The sequence below is a fragment of the Schistosoma haematobium genome, chromosome 7 (genome assembly GCF_000699445.3).
Source record: "Schistosoma haematobium chromosome 7, whole genome shotgun sequence".
NCBI classification, from domain to species: Eukaryota; Metazoa; Platyhelminthes; class Trematoda; order Strigeidida; family Schistosomatidae; genus Schistosoma; species Schistosoma haematobium.
Window position 1 is genome coordinate 15,645,904 of NC_067202.1, and position 21,743 is coordinate 15,667,646.

The 21,743-nt window shown below is 37.7% G+C and overlaps 1 protein-coding gene across 1 annotated transcript in view; it reads right to left on the reverse strand.

The window, feature by feature from the left end:
• Positions 1-396: 396 nt before the first annotated feature.
• Positions 397-21,743, reverse strand: part of SMC4 (Structural maintenance of chromosomes protein 4) — a 42,003-nt gene continuing 20,656 nt past the window's right edge. Inside the window, exons 11-16 of the mRNA XM_051219602.1 lie at positions 18,572-18,850; positions 14,952-15,152; positions 8,092-8,542; positions 5,450-5,713; positions 3,227-3,969; positions 397-656 (exon numbers count right to left, since the gene is read on the reverse strand). Coding sequence (XP_051064532.1) covers positions 612-656; positions 3,227-3,969; positions 5,450-5,713; positions 8,092-8,542; positions 14,952-15,152; positions 18,572-18,850 — 1,983 coding nt within the window. The 3' untranslated portion in view covers positions 397-611. The remainder of the gene's footprint in view (positions 657-3,226; positions 3,970-5,449; positions 5,714-8,091; positions 8,543-14,951; positions 15,153-18,571; positions 18,851-21,743) is intronic.

Genomic DNA, 21,743 nt, shown 5'->3' on the forward strand with positions numbered 1-21,743 from the left:
TAACTCTATTTAATAAACGATCTTGTACCAGGAAGAAACAGGTATCCGACGCTTCCTGATTCTCAATTTCTGTCATAAACTATGAAATTCAGCAATCCCCATAAACCCTCTATGCTTATAAGTAGATAATTGTTTTATAGCATAAGACTAATCAAATTATCTAGTTACTTATATTCGTACACCATCAATGTTACGACTTTGGTATTAGTAACATGTGAGTGACTACCAATATTAACTATAGGATTTTGTTGGTCGTCAATCTCGAATTTCACTGCCTTGGCGAAGGATATGAACACAAACTTCACGGGTTGTTACGTAAACGTACATTCCTTCTCCCCGAAGAAAACATCAGGGAACTAAAACGACTAAGCATACAGAAGACAAATCATATTTTTTACATAAATTTATGTATTTATATATATATACATATATGAATAATAAATACCATAGTTATAAATGCAAGAAAAAAAGGACATAAATCTTATAAACAAAACAAAATATATACAATGTTAACATTATCATCATCGTTAATGTTTTTATTTATCAATTACACTTCTATAATATACACTCCAAACATCATCGCATTCACTACATTATATTAGATATATTATTCAACATTCCATAGCAGACTCAGTGTTATTATCATTAGTCTGATTCTGAAATGAACAGAAATAAACGATAAGGGATAATTATTAAATATTATGGAGTGTAATACACTTCGTTGGTTGTATATTATTTATTTATTTGAATACATAAATATTGGTATAAAGGGGTATCGAATGATCTATATGCGTCACACAAGTCAATTGATTTGTCTAAGGGCTGGGTTACTGACCGGGTGCCTAAACAGAAACAGGTGGTTTTCTTAGGGAACACTCTCGGTGATTTTGACCTAAAGGTCAAACCCACAAGGCAATAGAGCAACGTAAGCAGATGCAGTCCCACGGTAGCCAGTGATCAACAATTGGTTCATACACCAATTGTTCCTCCGTGGTCCTGGAGACCATGTGCCTTACTGGATTGAAATCAGGGTTTTTGAACTCCCCCAGGTGTCCACCAACCCGGTTAAAGCACCAAACATTTGCTTTTCGTTGTCTCAATTATGTTAACAACACCCGTGGTGCGAGAAGGCAGTGAGTAGGACTTCCCTGACAGCTGCTGTATACGCGTTTCGAGAGACAGAGTGGACTCTCCCCTCCTTGACCGTACCGGGGCATTTAGGGGTTGAAATAGAACTAACTAACTAGAAGTTAAACCATGATAGAATTTTCGTAAGGTCACTGAATTTTAAACTGAACTGTGTTGGAAATAAATCTAGACTGACTGTATGTGCGATTATCGTTATCAATAGGTTAAAGATGTTGGGTGACATGCCTCAATCAGTAAGTCATATGCAGTGTAGAAATTGGCACATATGTGTATCAATTCAAGTTATCACGGTATATCAGCAGACATAAAAAAACATAGAGTATAACACAAATATGTGTTGGCGAAAGTTGCGAAACTCGTTAGTTTGAAATGAAATTAACAAGATGTATGGTAAATAAGATCGGAGTAATGTTAGTAGCAGTGATAATGGGAATGGCTAAGCATGAAGAATAGGTTTTGAAAGGACAAAATAGAATACTAGGAATTCAAGAACGAGAGATTGAATATATATGTGCTATTGTGAATGATTCTAAGAAATGAAAACCAAAGTTTTTAAACACATGAATTTCAAGCAGATAGTTTATATCTACCAAACCAAAACGTGGCGTCAGTCCTTGAAGTCACTAACTGCGACTTCTAGTGTGAGCAATGTTGGGAGATGCAGACTACTTGGTTGGGGTCCGCGTGACTATTGTAACCAATGGTTGGAAATTCTGGGTGACGTGGCTTAGAATCGATTACAATGGCATAGGTGTATACACTCTTTGTCTTTCCATAAACTATGAGATTAAAATTATTTTACATCTTTCTTTCTACGAACTGATTTTTTCCCTGTATTATATTCTAGTAAACAATCATTCTTTTATATATTATTACCACTGAAGTAAATGCTTTTATGAATTTGATGTCCATCTTGTTGTGCTAATGCGGTATGGTAACTTGGACCGATGCATATATATGCCTGGTCCTACGTTGTAGCTGACTGACTGACATCCGTTTAGATAAAGAGCACCAATCATGACAAATGAAGTGAAAGCGAAGGTGATTCTGATCTGTTACCTGAGGTAATACCTGATCAGAAATTCAAACAAGAAGTATATCTTCACCTGAATTTTAGATCCGATAACTTAGCAAAGAAAAATAGTGATTCCGAATGATACATTGATTCTTTCATTAAATAAGATAGTATAGTCACCGATTAGAGCATAACGACCGTCGCTGAGGAAACGGAATTAAAATTTGAAGAGTTTAATAGACCCTCCTGATGAAAACTAGTCGACTAGTATGAAATGGGATCTAGTATATCTTACCACCATTTCTATGAATTCGTTATTCATCTTGATGTGCTAATGAGGTATGCCTGGTCCTACATTGTAGCTGACAGACTGGAACGAATGTCATATTTTGATTTGGTCACTTCTACTCTACATAACCAATTTTGCAATATCAGTTATCTTTGTAAGTTGAGGTAGCCTCAGAATCAATTACAATAACATAGATACTTTCACTCTTTATTTTAATTCTGATATTCTATGATCTTACACTGACTAGTATCACTATTACAAATAGTACTTCCTACTACGTTGTTATCTAGCTGTCATGATATCTAGTATGAGAATTTCAACCGATGAACATATCTGATATGGTTCTATGTTATTTACAACTGACTTACTAACTGAAATAAGTAATATACGATTCATCAATATGAATAGAACTCATTCAATATCTATAACAATTTAGTCAATTATTTTGATGAAGTTTTATTCTTTCAGCTGAATAGTCTGATCATGGAGCATTCATCATTCTTTTGAATGATATCAACAGTACAAACTTCAAGTAGAATAAACAATTGATTTTTTTTCTCCATCTACAGAATCTTTTTTTTCTGGTTGGCGTTTTTTTATCGAGTTAGTTTTTTAAGGGATGAGGTTGCTAACCCCATACCCAAACTTCCTCCTTTATTCAGGTTTGGAACCGGCGATAGCCCCAGGTATATATATATATATATATATATATATATATATATATATATATATATATATATATATATATATATATAAAAGAAAAACAAACTTACTGTAATCAATGTTTTTCGTTTATCAATTTCTTCATTTATTGTTATCCTTTTTGTTTGCATATCCGTATCATTATCTTCATCATCATCATTATCATCATTAACTAGAATAATCTCTGTAATATTTGATTTTAGTACAACAGTATCATGATTTTCTAAGTTAGTTACTTTTGAATAGTTTATTGATTTGACTGGTGTTAAACAATTTGTATTCGTTGATGAATTCATAATCATCATTGCTTTTTGTTGTGAGGATGGTGGTGGTGATAATTGTTTTAGTTGTTGTTGTTGTGGTAACAATGATAAATCTTTATCATGACCATGTGCAGTAGCTACACGCATAACTAAACTACGTAAATGTTCCATTAATGGTGAAGGATCTAATGTAATTGTTTTTGTTATATTATATGTTTTATATATACCAACTAATCTATCCGATAATTCAAACATATTATTTCTTAATGAAATCACAATGAATTGAGCATTTTTTGTACGTTCTTTAAGATAATTACCAACAATTGAAACATTTTTAAAATCTAATGCTGCATCAATTTCATCCATTACATATAATGGTGTTGGTTTATAATGATGTAATGCAAATACTAATGCTAAACTAGATAAAGTTTTTTCACCACCAGATAAATTAGCAATATTTTTCCAGGATTTCTTTGGTGGACGTACACTAAATACAATACCTTCAGAGAATGGATCAAGTGAATCGATTAATTCTAATTCTGCATCTCCACCTATATTGTTTTTGTTATCAATGAAAAGAAATTACATAATTAAGAATCTTATAAACAAAACCAAAACAAATATGGTGATAAACAACTATTATAATGTGATTACCGTTGGTATGAGTGCGCTGTATTGAGACGTAAGTCGGTGATGAGTAAAGGTAGTTTACAGATAACTCTGTTTGCCATTTCCCTGTAATCTCGAGGAAACTGATGCTTCCTGGAGGATTCGATTTCATGGTACCGAGATTCACAGCCAGGAATGATACCAATGAGCTGTTTGACCCTCGGCTGAACTCATATAAGACTGAGATGTATTTACAGTTGGTCAATTACTGAGTATTATCTCCCAGGGAGCATCATTTCCCTCAAGATTACATAATTAATCAGTGTTTCAATTAGTTGAATACTTAATTAAGAATCTCATAAACAAAACACAACAAACTTGGTGATAAACAACTAATATATTGTGGTTACTGTTGATGTTTGAATAGATATGAATAATAGCTCAGTGCTGGATGGTAACTACGCGATTTCCGATATACAGATAGCACCTCCCGGTAATGATCATGTGTGAGCGAGCAGTCACAAAATCTCACTAAAAAATCAATTTATCTCTCAGGATATAATAAAATCTAGTTTGGTGACGAGGTCCAACTTAGAAAAACTATGCAGTATGAACTGTACAAAATACTGATAAAGTATCGTCATAAGATGTGTGCCTAGGAATATGAACCAGATGATATTTAAAAAACTGTTCTGTCCAGTGTAATTTGATCAAGAATCAAAGATGAAATGATACTCGGTAGAAATAAGGCAATATAACCACCTGGCTTAGTGACATTATTCGGTCGCCAAAATCAGAGCAGGTGGAGTGGGGCTTTGTGGATGAATATTGAATGCGCCAACTTCTCAGCAGTGTATCACTCCGTGATCTCACCAGAGATTAGGATCCGGGATCATCAGATCTCATGATCATTTAGACCACTGATTCAGTTTACGTGGTTATAATTTTAATGTTTACCTTACACTATGATAGACATATTAGTTCCTCAGTTTATATGCTAGCGTCAAACAGAACAGAACAATCAGTTGGAAATTGTAACTATCTTTGAATTAATGAGATCTCTGCTTGTTTCATTCAAAAATGTCTGTCACCTTATGTATTCAGGGACAGTTTTGTAACGACAAACATAGAATATGGTCATACAATATCGTGGATAAATTGAATCTAGACTTGCACACCACAAGATTTTGGCTCAGTGGTCTTGAATTTAAGGATCCAACTGCAAGACGGTTGGTCATGGGATCAATTCTCGGTTGCGGAGCCATCGGTTCGCACTATTGAGTAGTTCAATACCAGGAAAAATCGGCCTTCCAGGTTTTTAATGGTTTTCTAACTTGGATTGGTTTGTGACTTTATTGGAAAATATGTGATACTGAATGAAACACCACTAATGCAATTCATCAACAACAAAAGAACACGAACCTTGTGTTATCATTTGATACATTTCTTTTAATTTATTTGTAATAGCATGAAAACCATCGAGAAATTCACTTAATCTTTTTGATTTAGCATCTTCCATATGTTTACGTTGTTCACCTAATATATTAGTGATATGATTTAATTCACTGACACGTGTTAAATAATTTTCTGCTTTACGACGATATTCTTCTATAGAGGCCATATTAGGTGCCATTGCAGTTATACGCTCTTCCAAGTGTTTCATTTCATTTAGATCAGCATGAAGATCTACAAATTTAGAAACAAAAGAAAAAGAGATCAATGATAATATGAATGAGGATTCCTTTTTTTTAAATAATAGTAATAATAAAGCTGCACAGCTGTTCCATACAATTAATTCCATGATCGTGTGCCGAACGATTTGCGATACTATGGATCACTGTTGTACAGTCAACTGAATGGAACTCATCACTATACATAAACTTCTTTGATAACGAAAAAATAGAAAACGTTTTTGACACTACGAAGTACCAGAGAAGATTGTCACCACTATTCCGAACTCCTAAGAGGAACTAAACTGCAAAGTCTTGCACAAAGGGCAGTTCACAGATGGGTTTCAAGTGAAGACTGTTGTCGAACAAGGTTACCATTCTTTTTTCTCTGTCAGCTAACCGTTAACTGGATTACGAAAGCCCTTACATCTAGGAAAATGTCTTAGATGCAACGGGATGATTTGGACTCCACAAATGGCTTAACTGTACTAACTTATTCACAGAGACGAATTCAGATGAAGACAGTCAGCGTAGAAGTAAGCCTAGACTTACACAAGGGAAAACAGAACAGAGATCAGCAATCAGATCACAGACGATAGATGGCGAAGATCACGAAGAGGTGAAAGCCTTTACGTACCTGGACAACGTTGTTGATAAATAGGTACAGTCCGATGCAAAACCAACATTCCTACAGTTGAAGAATATCTGGAATACGAAACAAACCACCACAGTCAACGTCGAAAAAGTATAGGTATTTATAAACAGTTGTCTACACAAAATACTCCAGAAACATTGATCAGAGACCGTCAGGAATAATTTACCTCTGCGAGAAAACAAACCAGCTTTCAACTAAAAGGGAGCTCATGAAAAGACGTTTCAGGTGGATTGTTTACAGAAATCATTAAACTGCATCACAGGGCCAGACCTTACTTGGAATGCTTAAGGGAAAAGGAATAGGTAGATTAAAGAACATATGGCACTGGAAATTGAAGGTAGACATCAAGACTCGGAGTCCCACTTGACAACAACTGGAAACTAGAACCCAAGATAAAGAAGCATAAAGATCTCTCATCGATAGCCTATGCCTCATGAGTAAGTTTCTCCGACAAAGAGTATAATGTTAATGATATATTTCGTACTGATCAGTTAGTCAGTCATACGCAATGTAGAACCTGGGACAAGTACAACGGTACATGTTTCCGCATCAAACTATCGGAACAGTGAGACAAAACTATGAAAATGAAAGCCAGAGTAGTGAAACTAGTAGTAGTATTAATATTGGTAGCAAAGATTGGGTATAAACAATGTATCAAGAAGAAAGTATGAATTTGCTGAATGAAAGGTATAAAATAATTTCAAAACTAAGGATCTAAAGTATCATAAATAGTGAACGAGTTCGAACTATTGTATTGATACAATAAATTGTTTATTCCGAATAGACAGATAATATAGAGTCTTAAAGTCAACAAAATATGGCAACACTTAAGAAATCAAGGGGTATCTAGTTTAACATGAGAACGATTGATTTTCTCTGAGTTGATAGTCAACTGAATATGTTCGGTTTGTGTAGCCTATGATGCGTCATACCACCGCCACATGCTTCATTTCAGAACCATTTTAATGATGTCATTCAATGAAGAGGAGACAACAATTTAAAATTTGAATAGCATGAACTACATGGAGAAACTTGAGAAACAAGGTGTCACAAAATGAGTTTATTCTCAATAAAAAATCGAAGTGTGTTTTACATTATGTTCCAATTTATGAAATGCATCTTATTAAGTGTAATTGATTAGTCACTAACTGAGTAGTGTGACTAATTTCACGCTTGTCCGATTGCTTTGCTGATGACCGAATTCTATAGATGAACTCGAACTGTGATCACTAGTCTAATTTACTAGACAAAGCATGTATTATGTTGAGATGTTAGCTGGAAGGTAACCCTTTGTATTAACCTAGACTTCGTGGTAGTTGGCAGTCATGAAATGACGCTAATTACCACTTAGTTACGAGTCAATTGTATATTTATCAGTCATACAGGCAATCAATTGCGCCTCGAATGACTAGGTGGTAACGTATGAGACTGTGAAAATAAGCGATATGGGATCAAATCCCATAAAGAGTATCATTCGCCTCAAGACCCTGGATACACCTCGCTGACAAGTGCAAAATGTCACGAAACCGAAATCAACTATCTCCAACCACATTAGATCCTAAAATGTACTAGAAATATGGAGAGCTGTTGCACGTAGTGAAAACAAACTCACTGAAGAAAGGGAATCTACCAAGACTATAAATTAACTGTGAATATACAACGTGGTGAATTAATCAATTTTAATGACAGTGAAGAGTAGTACTAGACCATTAACTCGAATTAAATCAATCATTATTTACTTTGCAATTCCTCATCTGTGAATTTCGGAAGATTCTTAGTTTCACGATCAGCTTTTCTATTGATTCGTTGTTGTTCATTTAGTTGTAAAGTTGGTGATTTTTCATTATTCAAATGAACTACTGAATCTCTAACAATCGATTGAGAAACATCTTGAGAAACTGATGATACTGTTACATTTTCCTCTCCTATTACAACATCTAATCCCTCTTTTCCTTCTTCTTCTTCATCATCATCATCATCATCATCATCATCGTCAATACGATGTAATCGAAGACCTCTAAGTTCACGTTCCCAATGACGAGCATTGGTTGTAGCTTGAGCCAATTCACTTTCGAATTGACCAATTAAACGACGAGATGAATTTTCAGCCTTTTGTACCGTTGCCAAAGTATTTTCTGCTTCAGTTAATTCAGTTTGGCATTTTTCTTTAAGTTTTTGTAATTCTTCAACCTAATAATAATAACACAATAAATAAGGTGCTACAGCAACTTGAACATAGATGTCCAGTACTAGGTTGCTTATAAATAGATTGACCGACTCTATTGTCCTAATCACTTTGAAAAATCCATTGAAACGATTAGTGAATATATTCACTTAACTTTTGCAGGTAATCGGCAAAACTTCCGTCAATTATACCTGATATCTCTCTTAAATGGGGATGAGTAAATAAACTAGGTTTTTAAACAGGTTAGCCTCAAATGCCTTGTTGCGATCGAAGGTGGGGAGAGTCAGCTCACTCATTCCAAATGCTCTCATATGGCCACGCGTATACAACCGCTGCCAACAAAGTCCTACTCATTCCGTTATCGCACTAGGGGTGTTGTTTACGAAATTGAGAGGAAGAAAAGCGAATACCCAACGCTTTAACCGAGTTGGTGAATATAGAGGATCCACTTAAGGGAGTGAGAAAACCCTGATTCCAAATCAATGATGAATATGGGCTCCAGGATCCTTATTGAACAATTGGTGTATGAACCAGTTGTTGGTCACCGGCTACCATGGGACTGCATCTCCTTACGATGCTCCACTGCCTTGTGGATCAGACCTTCAGGTTGAAGACTCGGGCTGTGGCCTCCTAAGAAAACCACCTGTTTTGGTTCGGGCACCCGGTCAGTATCACAGCCCTCATACTAATTAATGATAACTGCTACTGGACTTATTGTTATTGTCTGTCGCATATGTATTTGTTGCCTCCTCGCACCAATGTTTATGTGTTCAAGTAAATAAACAAATTTAAACAGGTTAAGTAAGTGCGATTGAGTGATTACTAAATAGTGACAAATACTATGTTTGTCTAGTCTTTTAGATGGATAGTAATCTATCAATCACTAAAAGACTAATCAAACATGACATTCATCACTACTCAGTAATCAATCAGTTCTATTTTATTTTGTCAAAATCTTAGTTTGTTTACTGATGCCAATTCGAATCCTACAAAGAGTATCAGTCCCCTCTAAATTACAAGTACAACTTGCTAGCGAGCCTCAATTAGCACGAAACCTAGGTCGATCAGGATCTCTTGTTGACCGCAGAGTAAGTCACTAAAATCACATTTAAATAAAAGAGAAATTAACTTTCTTGTTTTAATGAAACAGTTGTGTGCTTAATTTTTAGCTGGACCTAGGATAATCAAGTTACACATTGTATTGAATTCACCAAATTTTGATATATGGAATTAGGTAGATTATGTATACAACACGATAGGCATACGGACGGTGTACACAACATAAACCAAACACACTAGTATTGTAGTGAAGGAGAACACGGGTGAGGACAACCAAATTGTATTTAGGACAAATTACAGAATTACTTGGTAAAATAGAAAAACCATATAGTAAATCGTTAATTTGCAAAATATTATTCTATCATATCAAACCGGACTGTTGCTTTTGCAAACATCAATCCATTGTCTCGCATTTCATTGTTCATGCGATTTCTTACAAATTCCATTGTTTTCTCGCTCTTCTTTTCTTGATCTTCTCCATCTTCTGCTGCCAGACGTAACGTTCTTTTGACTCACGTTATATACTACTCATATCAATATAAGTAGCACGCACCACACTCGTCCCCCCTTTTAACAAGTTGCTGTCGTAGTCTTTCTGATCTCCGTACCGCTGTGTTCTTTGGTGCTTTTCGTGATTCACACCCATGATGATCTTGAAACCATCTCTGTAGTTGACTAGCATTTACGCGCTTCTGCTTGTCTTCTCCCCGGATCGTGTAGACCGAGCCGCGTCTCTCCGTGATAACATACGGTCCTTCCCATTTTGAGGCCAGCTTCCCCGACCCTGCTCCCCCTGCTATGTTACTTTTTCGTTCTCTACACCTTACTAGGTCCCCCACTGCAAAGGGTTTCCACGTTCTCCTCTGTTGTTCTGCCTTCTTTGTGTCTGATATTTGTTTCTTTTCCACGTTCCTTATTGCCTCTCTACTCTCTTTTCTTAACCTTGTTGTCGTCCACTTCTGTTGTTGTGGCCAGGTCTTATTATGCATTGGAAGTCGTGGTTGTCTGCCATACATGAGCAAGAAAGGTGAATTCTTGGTTGTTCCTTGTGTGGAGGAACGATGTGCCAGCAAAATCAATGGTAACTCTTTCTCCCAATTTCCTCCTTTTGATGCTAACCATTCCTTTAACGTTCGATTGTTTCTCTCTGTAAGCCCGTTTGTCTGAGGATGATACGGTGTAGTTCGTATTCTCTTGATGCCAAACTGCTTTAAACGGGCTTTAAACTCGTCACTTTCAAAACAGGGACCCTGGTCAGTTAATATCATCTTCGGTATTCCGTGACACGCTACAATATGCCGGATTACCACCTCGGTCACTGTCCTTGCCCGCTGGTCTGCAATGGGTACGGCATCTACCCAACGTGTAGCATGTTCCGTCATCACTAACAGGTACTGGTTACCGCTCGCCGTCTGTGGAAACGGTCCCATCACATCCACCGACCATAGATCACCGACTGCGGTTACTGGGATTGACTGTAATGGCGGTTGTCTGTATCGATCGCTTTTCATTAGCTGACACTGCTGGCAGGTTAACACGTATTCAGCCACATCGTCTCTCATGCTCGGCCAGTATGCACTTTGTCGTAGTAAGTCCGTCGTTCTTGCGATGCCTGTATGTGCTACCTGGTGACACTCGTGTATCACTTTACGCCGCCAGTCTTTCGGGATCACCGCCACCCAATTTTCATCATCGTCCTGCCAGGTCAGGACTCCATATGAGTTCACTCTCAGTCGTTCCTTTTGCCGAAGCAGCGTTATTACCTCCTTGTCCATTGTTCGTTTATCTACGTCTGCTCCCTCTTTTATCACTCTGATTACCTCTCGAAGGTTAGGGTCAGTTTTCTGCTGCCGGACGAGTTCTAATGGGTCTCCCTCTAAACTATTCACCGCGTATGCTGTTAATGGCAGGTCGGCTTCCATGTCTGGTCTTGACAAGTAATCCGCCATTACGTTTTCTTTTCCTGGAACATGGCCGATACTGAAATCGTATTCTTGCAGGCGTATCATCCATCGCGCCAACTTCCCTCGGGGGTCTCTTGCTGTTTTCAACCACTGCAGGGGTTTATGGTCGGTCTCAATGTGAAATCGTCTACCTAAGAGGTATGGTCTCCATTTTTCCACTGCCCACACGATCGCTAAACACTCCTTTTCGATGGTTGAATACTTCTGTTCAGCGGGTGTGAGGACGCGACTCGCATATTCCACCACTCTATCAGCCTGACTCAACACAGCACCTATACCATGATCACTCGCGTCTGTGGCCACTGTAAACAGTCTTCCCGGTTCAGGCAGTCTAAGCGTCATCTGGCGATCGTCTAGCATGTTTTTGATTCGGTTGAACGTTTGTTCGGCAGTCTCAGTCCACGTAAACTTGGTGCTGTTCAATAACTTATATAAGGGTGCTGCTATTTCGTTGAAATTCTTGACAAACCGACTGTAGAACGCCGCCCTTCCCAGGAACTGTCTCAACTTCCTTTTCGAATTAGGTACTGCAATATTTTTTATGGTAAGAATTTTCTCCGGCAATGGTTTTATTTCTCCATTTCCCACTTTATGTCCCAACAATGTGACGCTACTTTTCGCTATCTGCGACTTGTCCTTATTAATCCGAAGTCCAAATTCGTCAATTCGCTTTAAGACCGCTTCCACATGCTTGATGTGATCTGTTTCTGTTTGACTGTACACAACTACATCGTCGCCATATACCTCGACATTATCTAGATTCTTGAGCAGTAGTGTCATTAATCTTCTGAACGTGAACGGTGCACCCGCCAACCCGAACGGCATTCGTTTAAATTGATACTGTTTATCACGTACAGTAAACGCTGTCTTGCTTCGATCACTCTGTTTTATAGGCAGTTGCCAATAACCTGACCGTAAATCCAGCACTGTAAACACCGTGGCATTCTGTAGCCGATCTAATGTTTCCACCACTGTTGGCATTGCACAAGGCTTCAGGTCTGTTATATTATTCAATTCTTTGAAGTCGACACAAAATCTATACTTTCCATTTGGTTTCTTTACCAATAGTAACGGCGAGCTATACGGGCTGTCCGCTTCCTCAATTATACCTTCTTTTAACATTTCCTGGACCTGACGATTTACCTCGGCCCATAAATGCACCGGGACACGACGTGTTGCAAATATATTTACTCGACTGTTCTTTATCGGTATTTCGTGCTTTACTCTGTCACAAAATCCATACGGCTCCCCATCTCCAGTGAATAGTTTCGCATACTTTTTGCATAACTCGTGAATGTTTGGTTTCTTTGACGAGACATCCGCTGCAACTCTTATTTCAGCCACTTCGCTACTTTCGTGTATTGTCAATGGACCATATTTCGTGACCACCTTACCGCTTCTTAAGTCAACTATCGCTTTTACTTCTCTTAGGAAATTTGCTCCTAATATCGGTCTCGATAAGCTTGTGGTTACGACGAACGGAAAATTTATCTCAGCATCCCCCAACTTTACGATACTGTTAGATACGCCAAACACCTCTAACATATGGCCCCCTATCGTGTGGACAGCTAATGTACACGGCTTGATTCTCTTACATTGCTCTTTGCCTATTAACGATACTGCTGCACCTGTATCGATCAGACAAACTAAATCTCGCTCATTTATGTTCACTCTCGTATATACTGCCCCTCTGTCTACTAACGCAACAATCCCCAGATTCCTAGGATAGAAAGAACACTCGTTGTAACGTCTAACATATCTGCGTCTTCGTCTTGTTGGACAGTTTATCTTCCAATGTCCTGTCCCTCCACAAGCGTAACATTTATCGTTCCTTTTATTGTTCACTCGTATTGCTGCAATCTCACGCTCCAGCTCCTCAATCTTCTTCTCGACATTACTCATCTCCTGCTTTTCGCACCCGACCGGAGCTACTGTTCGCGTCATCAGCTGACGAGTCACCTTCGCCAGTTCACTGATATCCATCGGTTGCGCTGCGTTCACCAGTTTCAGCTGTTAGGAGACGGTGGCAGGCACACTCTCGATAAACTGTGACGCCAACAACTGTGCCTCCGACTCCTTATCCAGACTCGGCAGCGCATGGCGTGACAATCTGGTAAGCTCCACAGCCAGCACCAGTGGGTCACCATCGACCGGCAACCTCGCCAGCCGGAACTTCTGCAGCGCGTCCTCCCTGTCCACCGGGCTGTCAAACTCCGCCGCCAACCGCTCCGTGACTGTCTCCCATGTCGTCTTCCCGCCAGCACCGTCCAAGCTGTCATACACAGCCTTCGCCCTGCCTCTCAGAAGCGTCCCCAGCACCACCAGCTTCGCCTTCGGCACCTTCACTCCCACCAGCTCCGCCACGGCCTCAAACTCCTTCAGGAAGCTCAGCACATCTCCGTCCTCAAACTCCTTCGGCCATGGAATCTTCATCCTTAGTAGAGGCAGCGACACCAAATGTAGTGAAGGAGAACACGGGTGAGGACAACCAAATTGTATTTAGGACAAATTACAGAATTACTTGGTAAAATAGAAAAACCATATAGTAAATCGTTAATTTGCAAAATATTATTCTATCATATCAAACCGGACTGTTGCTTTTGCAAACATCAATCCATTGTCTCGCATTTCATTGTTCATGCGATTTCTTACAAATTCCATTGTTTTCTCGCTCTTCTTTTCTTGATCTTCTCCATCTTCTGCTGCCAGACGTAACGTTCTTTTGACTCACGTTATATACTACTTATATCAATATAAGTAGCACGCACCACAGTATTAATTCACTGTTTTAAATACTCATATTTCTAGCTCAATGTAGTGAGACAGGAAGGAGTTCGTAAGTGTGATCTATAGCGAGTTAAGACATCTGATTCTAGTTTCGATTTCCAATTTATCTTCATCTGACACTTGTGTTATTTCTGTTCATTATCAATTGCTTTCTCTAATACATGTAAATGCATTGTATAAGCGCTTGCTGTGTTGTCACAACCCAACTCTTCACTTATGCTACTTCATAATTCTTCTAGTACAAAAACTATCTTGTGACCCCATAGAAACAATTATAGACCGTTTAAATCATTGAAATTATTCAATTATGGATTTCAGAGTCAACTGTAAAGTTAGAAACATAACACACACATTATTATCAACCTATCCTCTTTTGTTCTTCTCTTTTCTCCAACTCTTCACTCATGCTACTTCATAATTCTTCTAGTACAAAAACTATCTTGTGACCCCATAGAAACAATTATAGACCGTTTAAATCATTGAAATTCCTCAATTATGGATTTCAGAGTCAAATGTAGAGTTAGAAACATAACACACACACACACACACACATTATTAGTAGCCATAGTAACAACATTAATGTGACTACATTAAAATAACTTACTTCATTTTGAATATTTTGATAATCTAACATACAAGCACGTGCATCATCTTCTAATTGTTTTAATTTATTATCAATATTCATTAATTTTGTTTTTAATAATTCTGCTTCATTTTCCATATTTTTTAATTTATCCATAGATTTTTGTTGATTACGTGTAACCGTTTTTAAACTAACTTCTAATTTAGTTAATTCATCATTTGTCTATAAAGAAGATCAGAAAAAAACAACATAGAAATAATTACAATCATATAAATGTTAAGAGAATAATAATGTCTGTAAAGTGTGAATTGAATTAGGGAACCAATTGAATATTCTTGGAAGAAAATAAGAGCTCTAACGAGTTCTGAGAACAGTGAGAAACAGTTTAGCCAATCAGTAACAATAAATAAAAGTTTTTCAGAAATATCTAGGAAATGATTAGATGACTGACTACCTATCCTCCGGCTATGTTTAGTAGGGTTCCAAGTGTCTAAGGTCATCTGAAATGCTATATATATATATATATATATATATATATATATATATATATATATATATATATATATATATATATATATATACTATTCCATTTAAATCATTTACTTTCTCCATTTGACAACTAATCAGATCAGTAGTGGGATAATTTCTTATCTATAAATTAAAGTATAAGTAAAAAATTTCAAGGTCGTTACTAAGGGACATACTGGATCTTATCCGTAAACTAGATTGAGACAACTCTTTCGTTGTATATTGAGTTAAGACTAGTGGTTGGACAAACCAAGAATGTTACAAGGTATGTAAATGTGAATGAATTGTTAAATGGACATTGTATATTATCATAATGACTAACAAGTAGAATCTTGACGAGAATATCAGCTATTTGAGATCTTATTAGATGGTATAACTAAAGTAAAGCAACTTTCAGGTCGCAGAGTGACTGAATGTACCACACTGTGTGTAACAAAAGTAAAATGGTTTTCTCAGAGAGTTGTTAACAGATTCATGGATCAATTTCAAATTGTCAAACGGAGTTAGATCAGTTTCAGTTGTGAACAACATCAAAATCTCAGTCAGTCAGCTACAACGTAGGACCAGGCACATATATGCATCGGTCCAAGTTACCATAACGCATTAGCACAGCAAAATGAACACCAGATTCATAGAAGTAGTTAATTCAATGGTGGCAATATATAAAAGAAAGATTGCAATAAGGATATAGTACAGGAAGAAAGAATTAGTTCGTAAAAAGATAAGAAGCGATTTTAATCTCTTAGTTTAAGGGAAGACAGCGAGTGTATACACCTACGCCATTGTGATCGATTGTGAGCCATGTCACACACAGTCTCCAACCATTGGTTACGATAGCCACGCGGACCCCGACCAAGTAGTCTGTATCTACCAACATGGCTCAGACTAGAAGTTAGTGACTTTATGAACAGATGCCACGTTTTGGTTTGGCCGCCCTTAACTTTTTTCCGACCATCCCGAACACCGGTTAGCATTGCACGTCATGGTAATCGGTGTTCAGGCATACGTAACACGTGGTCCGACCATCTCAGTAGATGAAGATTTACTACCTCATCAATTGATTTATCATCATCATTTCTTAATACCCTGTGTCTAACCTCACTATTACTTATTCGGTGATTCCAACAGATGTGAGCAATATTTATAAGGCATCTGTGGTCAAATACTAGTAGCTTACGACTTTCTTCAACTCTTAATCTCCAGGTTTCGCAGCCGTAAATTAAAATAGAGAGAACCGCCGCGCAGTATACTCGTCCTTTTATTGATAGACGGATATCTCGCCTTACGTCACGTAAGTTGGTAAAAGCCAAACGACCATTTTGAATCCGTGCTGAGATCTAAAAAGTATGTACAATGATTTTGAGCAATGCCACCCAAAGTCTTTGATCATTAGTTACAATAATTATACGAACGTCAACCAAGTAGTCTGCACCAACCAACATGGCTCAGTTCAATAGTAATTCTCCATGGATTAATGCCATGTTTTGGTTTTGTCCGCTACTAGCACTTTTCCAACCGACTGTTACATCAACCATCATCATACATTTCGAATAGATGAAGCAGAACATTGTTTGATAACAATTGTGAGACTTTGAAAGTGAAAACTCAATCATGTTATGCTGAAAACGAATATTTTAATAAAGGCCTTCTGATCAACCTTTTGAACAACTGTTTGAATAGATTAAATTCAAAATTACTTCAGTTGTATTGAAAAGAAATAATGTTGTGCGATGTAGAAACCATTTATACAATCTCAGGAAAACTTGAGGTCACCCTGTTGACTATCAATTTCCTCTTTTGTTTAACTATTGCTAATCGGAAAACAAAGAATTCCACTTTTTGGATTAGAGAGATTATAGTTTTTTTTTTCTTTGGTGAGTATAAACAATTGCGAATCCGAAGACAAATGATTTCCATAATTTGGAAAGGAACTAATCAGCGACCTTATGTACCAATGGATAAATCTTCTGACTGAACATTTGAATTGGTTTCCTAAACTTTTCTAACAACCTCAGGCTAAATCCACCCAACATGCTCATGGGAGAGAAGGCATGAAGTGTGAAAAGAACGCTTTACGTCTAATGTTAGTTCATGTACAGAAAGTCGAGGATATCTATAGCAGCAGTCCAGATGACCTAAGGCTTTTGGAACCCTACTAAGCATAGCTGGAGGATAGGTAGTCATCTAATCATTTCCTAGATATTTCTGAAAAACTTCTATTTATTGCTATTGATTGGCTAAACTATTTCTCAGTGATCTTAGGACCCGTTAGAGTTTTTTTTCCAACAATATTCTGGATATACTCAACACCAATTCAAATTATTCTGTCTATTTAAAGCCATACAATTGTTGAACACAGATAATCATAATAACTATTGACTATTTAGAAGATGTAAAAACCTTTACATATTTTGGCAGCATCATTGATGAGCATGGTAGATCGGATGCAGATGTGAAAGCACGGATCGGTAAAGCAAGAGCAGAATATTTACAACTGAGGAACATCTGGAACTCAAAACAACTGTCAACCAACACCAAGGTCAGGATTTTCAATACAAATGTCAACACAGTTCTACAGTATGGGGCAGAAACCTGGAGAACTACAAAAGCCATCATTCAGAAGATACAGGTGTTTATTAACAGTTGTCTACGCAAAATACTTCGGATCCGTTGGCCGGACACTATTAGCAACAAACTGCTGTGGGAGAGAACAAACCAGATCCCAGCGGAGGAAGAAATCAAGAAGAAGTGCTGGAAGTGGATAGGACACACATTGAGGAAAGCACCCAACTGCCTCACAAAGCAATTCTTCACATGGAATCCTCAGGGTCAAAAGAGAAGATGAAGACCAAAGAACACATTACTCCGAGAAATGGAGATAGACATGAGGAAAAAGAACGAAAATTGGATAGAACTAGAAAGAAAGGCCGAGGACAGAGTGGGTTGGAGAATGCTGGTCAGCGGCCTATGCTCCATTAGGAGTAACAGGCGTAAGTAAGTAAGTAGCTAGTAGGTATTTAGCTACCAGTTTGTGATGAATTCAGTTAGTCAGTCTGATGATTTCAGTTGAATAAAATCTTTTTTTCTTAAAAAACACTCACAAAGAAACTTACATCTTTTATTTTCTTTTCCATAATATCAAGACGAGTTCTTACAGTAGCTAGTCGATCTGAACCAAAATTTAATAATTGATTTTTTAAAATTTCTAATTCTTCACGTTTTTTCGCGGCAATTGAACATTTTTGTTGTGTTAAATGTTCAAGTTTTTCTAATTGTTTTTCAAATTTTTTACGTTCAATATCGGATGGTCCTATTGATTTGACACGTTCTTCAGATTGTTTAACTTCATCTGTTAATGCTTTCAATTCAACATGTAAGCGAACACATTCATTCTTTAGAAAGAAAAAAATTATTATTAGTAGTAGTATTTTTCGGGTGAATTGAAATAGTGAACAGATTAAAGCCCCTAAATGCCCTGGTACGGCCGAGATTCCGCTCTCCCTCTTGAAATGTTCTCACATGGCCACGCGTTTACAGCCACTGCCAGGGAAGTCCTACTCACTGCTTTCTCAAACCACGGGTGTTATTTATCAAATTGAGAGGACAAAAACCGAATGTCCGGCGCTTTAGCCGGGTTGGTGGATATGGAGGATCCATCTAGGGGAGTTCGAAAACCCTGATCCGAAACCAATAGTGTACGTCGGCTCTAGAATGGTGAGGGGACAAATGGCGTATGAATCATGTATTGGTCACCGGCTACCATGAGACTGCATTTCCTTACGATGCTCCACTGCCTTGTGGATCAGACCCTCAGGTCAAAGGCTCTAAGTGTGGCCCTTAAAACAACCACCTGCTTCGGTTTGGTCACAGCCCTCACACATCAAATGAGATCTGTGTGTTCAAATAAATAAGTAAATAGAACAGATTAAGCACATAGATATTGGTGCAACGGGGTACCAGACAAACATGCGACACACAAATCTCATTTGATTTACGTAAGGACCGTGATACTGACCGGGTGCCCAAACCTAAACAGGTGGTTTTATTAGGGGGCTACACCTGGAGCATTCGCCCTAAAGGTCTAATCCACAAGACAATGGAACGTTAGGAGATGCAGTCCCATGGTAGCCAGGATTGAGATCATAAATCGATCAATGCTAAACCACCATTGAAAACCTGGAAGTACTAGACGGCCGAGACTGAAAATCCTGGTTTCGAATCACGAGCGCGGGATTGTGGATGTGTAGTGTTGAGGAGTCCCATACTAGAACTTTCAGACTTTCAATGGTCGTCTAACAGTGATTGATTCATGATCTCAAGTGAAATATTTATCGCTACAGAAAATAATTTATTACATTACAACAAATATACAGATTTCGACCATGTAATGGTACTTGAATGGAACAAATTATACGATTTGTGTTATATAGGAGAATTGATTTTAGCTAAAATGAATGAATAGAATAGATGTCGATAAAGATATACGCAACTGGATAAATGTGGTCGAGTGGTGGAATGGAGTGATATCTAAGACAAGACCGGTGAGACTATAATTTATGGACATACCAATCAGATTTAGGATAACTGGTCTTGGATTTTGGCGCGAAATTCATTCATCTATTTGCCTAAATAACATTTTTGTCATTATAACTGATGTCAGTTCGTGATGAAAACCCTAAATCTAATACCCAACTATAATCACCAACTAAAAATCATAATCCTGATTTCTCACACTGGTTTATAACCATCTGGTAATTAGGTGGATATTCTTAAGGTCACCAAGGAGTCACTCAAAGGTTGTCCAGGAATTATAGTCTCACCAACAAGACATTTTAGTCAGAGAAACAAGTTCTTATCATCAACAATCTTATATATAAAATATTAAGAGAGAATAAACGTGATAAAATATCATAGGTGTTTGGAGGAAATCAATTTTGTAAGTCACTGACTCATCAATCAATTAATTAATGCTTGTCGATGTCATCTCTGTTAAAGAAAGCAAACGAAATCCTTACGTGGGTAGCAACATTGATAAAGCAGTGATTTGTTTAGTTATATAAACACATTACCATTGGCACCAACTTATATATATGCGCCACATAATGTTTTGTGTGCGGACTGGAATACTACCCGAGTGCCCAAACTAAAGTAGATGTCTTTCTTAATGGATCACTCCCTGATTTATCGACTAAGAAGTCTAATCCACATGACAGTGCATCAACGTTAAATGCAGTCTCATGGTAGCCGATGGCTAACAATAGGTTCATACGCCATTTGTTCCTTCGGGATCCTGGGGCTCATTTGCACCACTCGTTTGGAATCAGGATTTTTCGACCCTCCAAAGTGGACACTCCGTGCCCACCAACCCCATTTAAACCCCACCGAACATCGGATTTTTCCCTCTCGATTCGGTAAACAACAACCTCTCCTCGAGAAGACAATGAGTACGACTTTCCAGGCAATGGTATAAACGTGTGGCTATATGAGAGCATTTTGAGAGGGAGGGTAAAATCTCCTCAACATTGGCCGTATCAGGGCATTTGGGCGGTAAATGGTGATCATTTCGATGGACTTCACATAGTCCACAATTTTCATCAAGACCAGTTTCCTGCGTCATCTTTCAACTACAGCTGTATTATTACTGATATGAAATTTCAATTACTCATTGTGCGACGGGTACGAATTTGCATTTTAAATATAGAATAAATGAAATGTGGTTGGCAGTGGAATTCCGGACGTTTTATTTCGGAATCATCAGCTGATTGTACTTGTATCCAAGAGTTGACTTTGACCCCAAGACTGATGAAACTTCAGTTAAAATATCAACGGGATAATCTAAATCACTTTAAATTGATTTGTAAGTGTATGTATTTCCCTGTTGCTTGTGTTAACAAATGCAATTAATCAAGCAGTTGGTTATTAATCTGGACTCTGTAGTTCAGTGGAGTAACGTGCTGAGAGTTTAGAGAAAAGGTATTGGGTTTGAGTACCGGTGTGAACATCAACAGTCGAATGTAAGCACACTCAGTTGACGAGTCCCAAAAAGAACGAAAGGTGAATCTCGGATTCCACTGCTAGCCACTATCCAACTACTTCACAAAACATGAGACTAAATGGCAATATAGAGGTAATCCGTTCAAGGTGTAAATAAGATCAAAAGAGTCTGATCAATCGTAGATATTAACATCAACAACGGGAAGACACAAACACTTACGAATGAGTTACTTATTACAGTATTCAGAAGTAAAAGTACATATCAGAAAACATGAAAGACGCTTCACACAG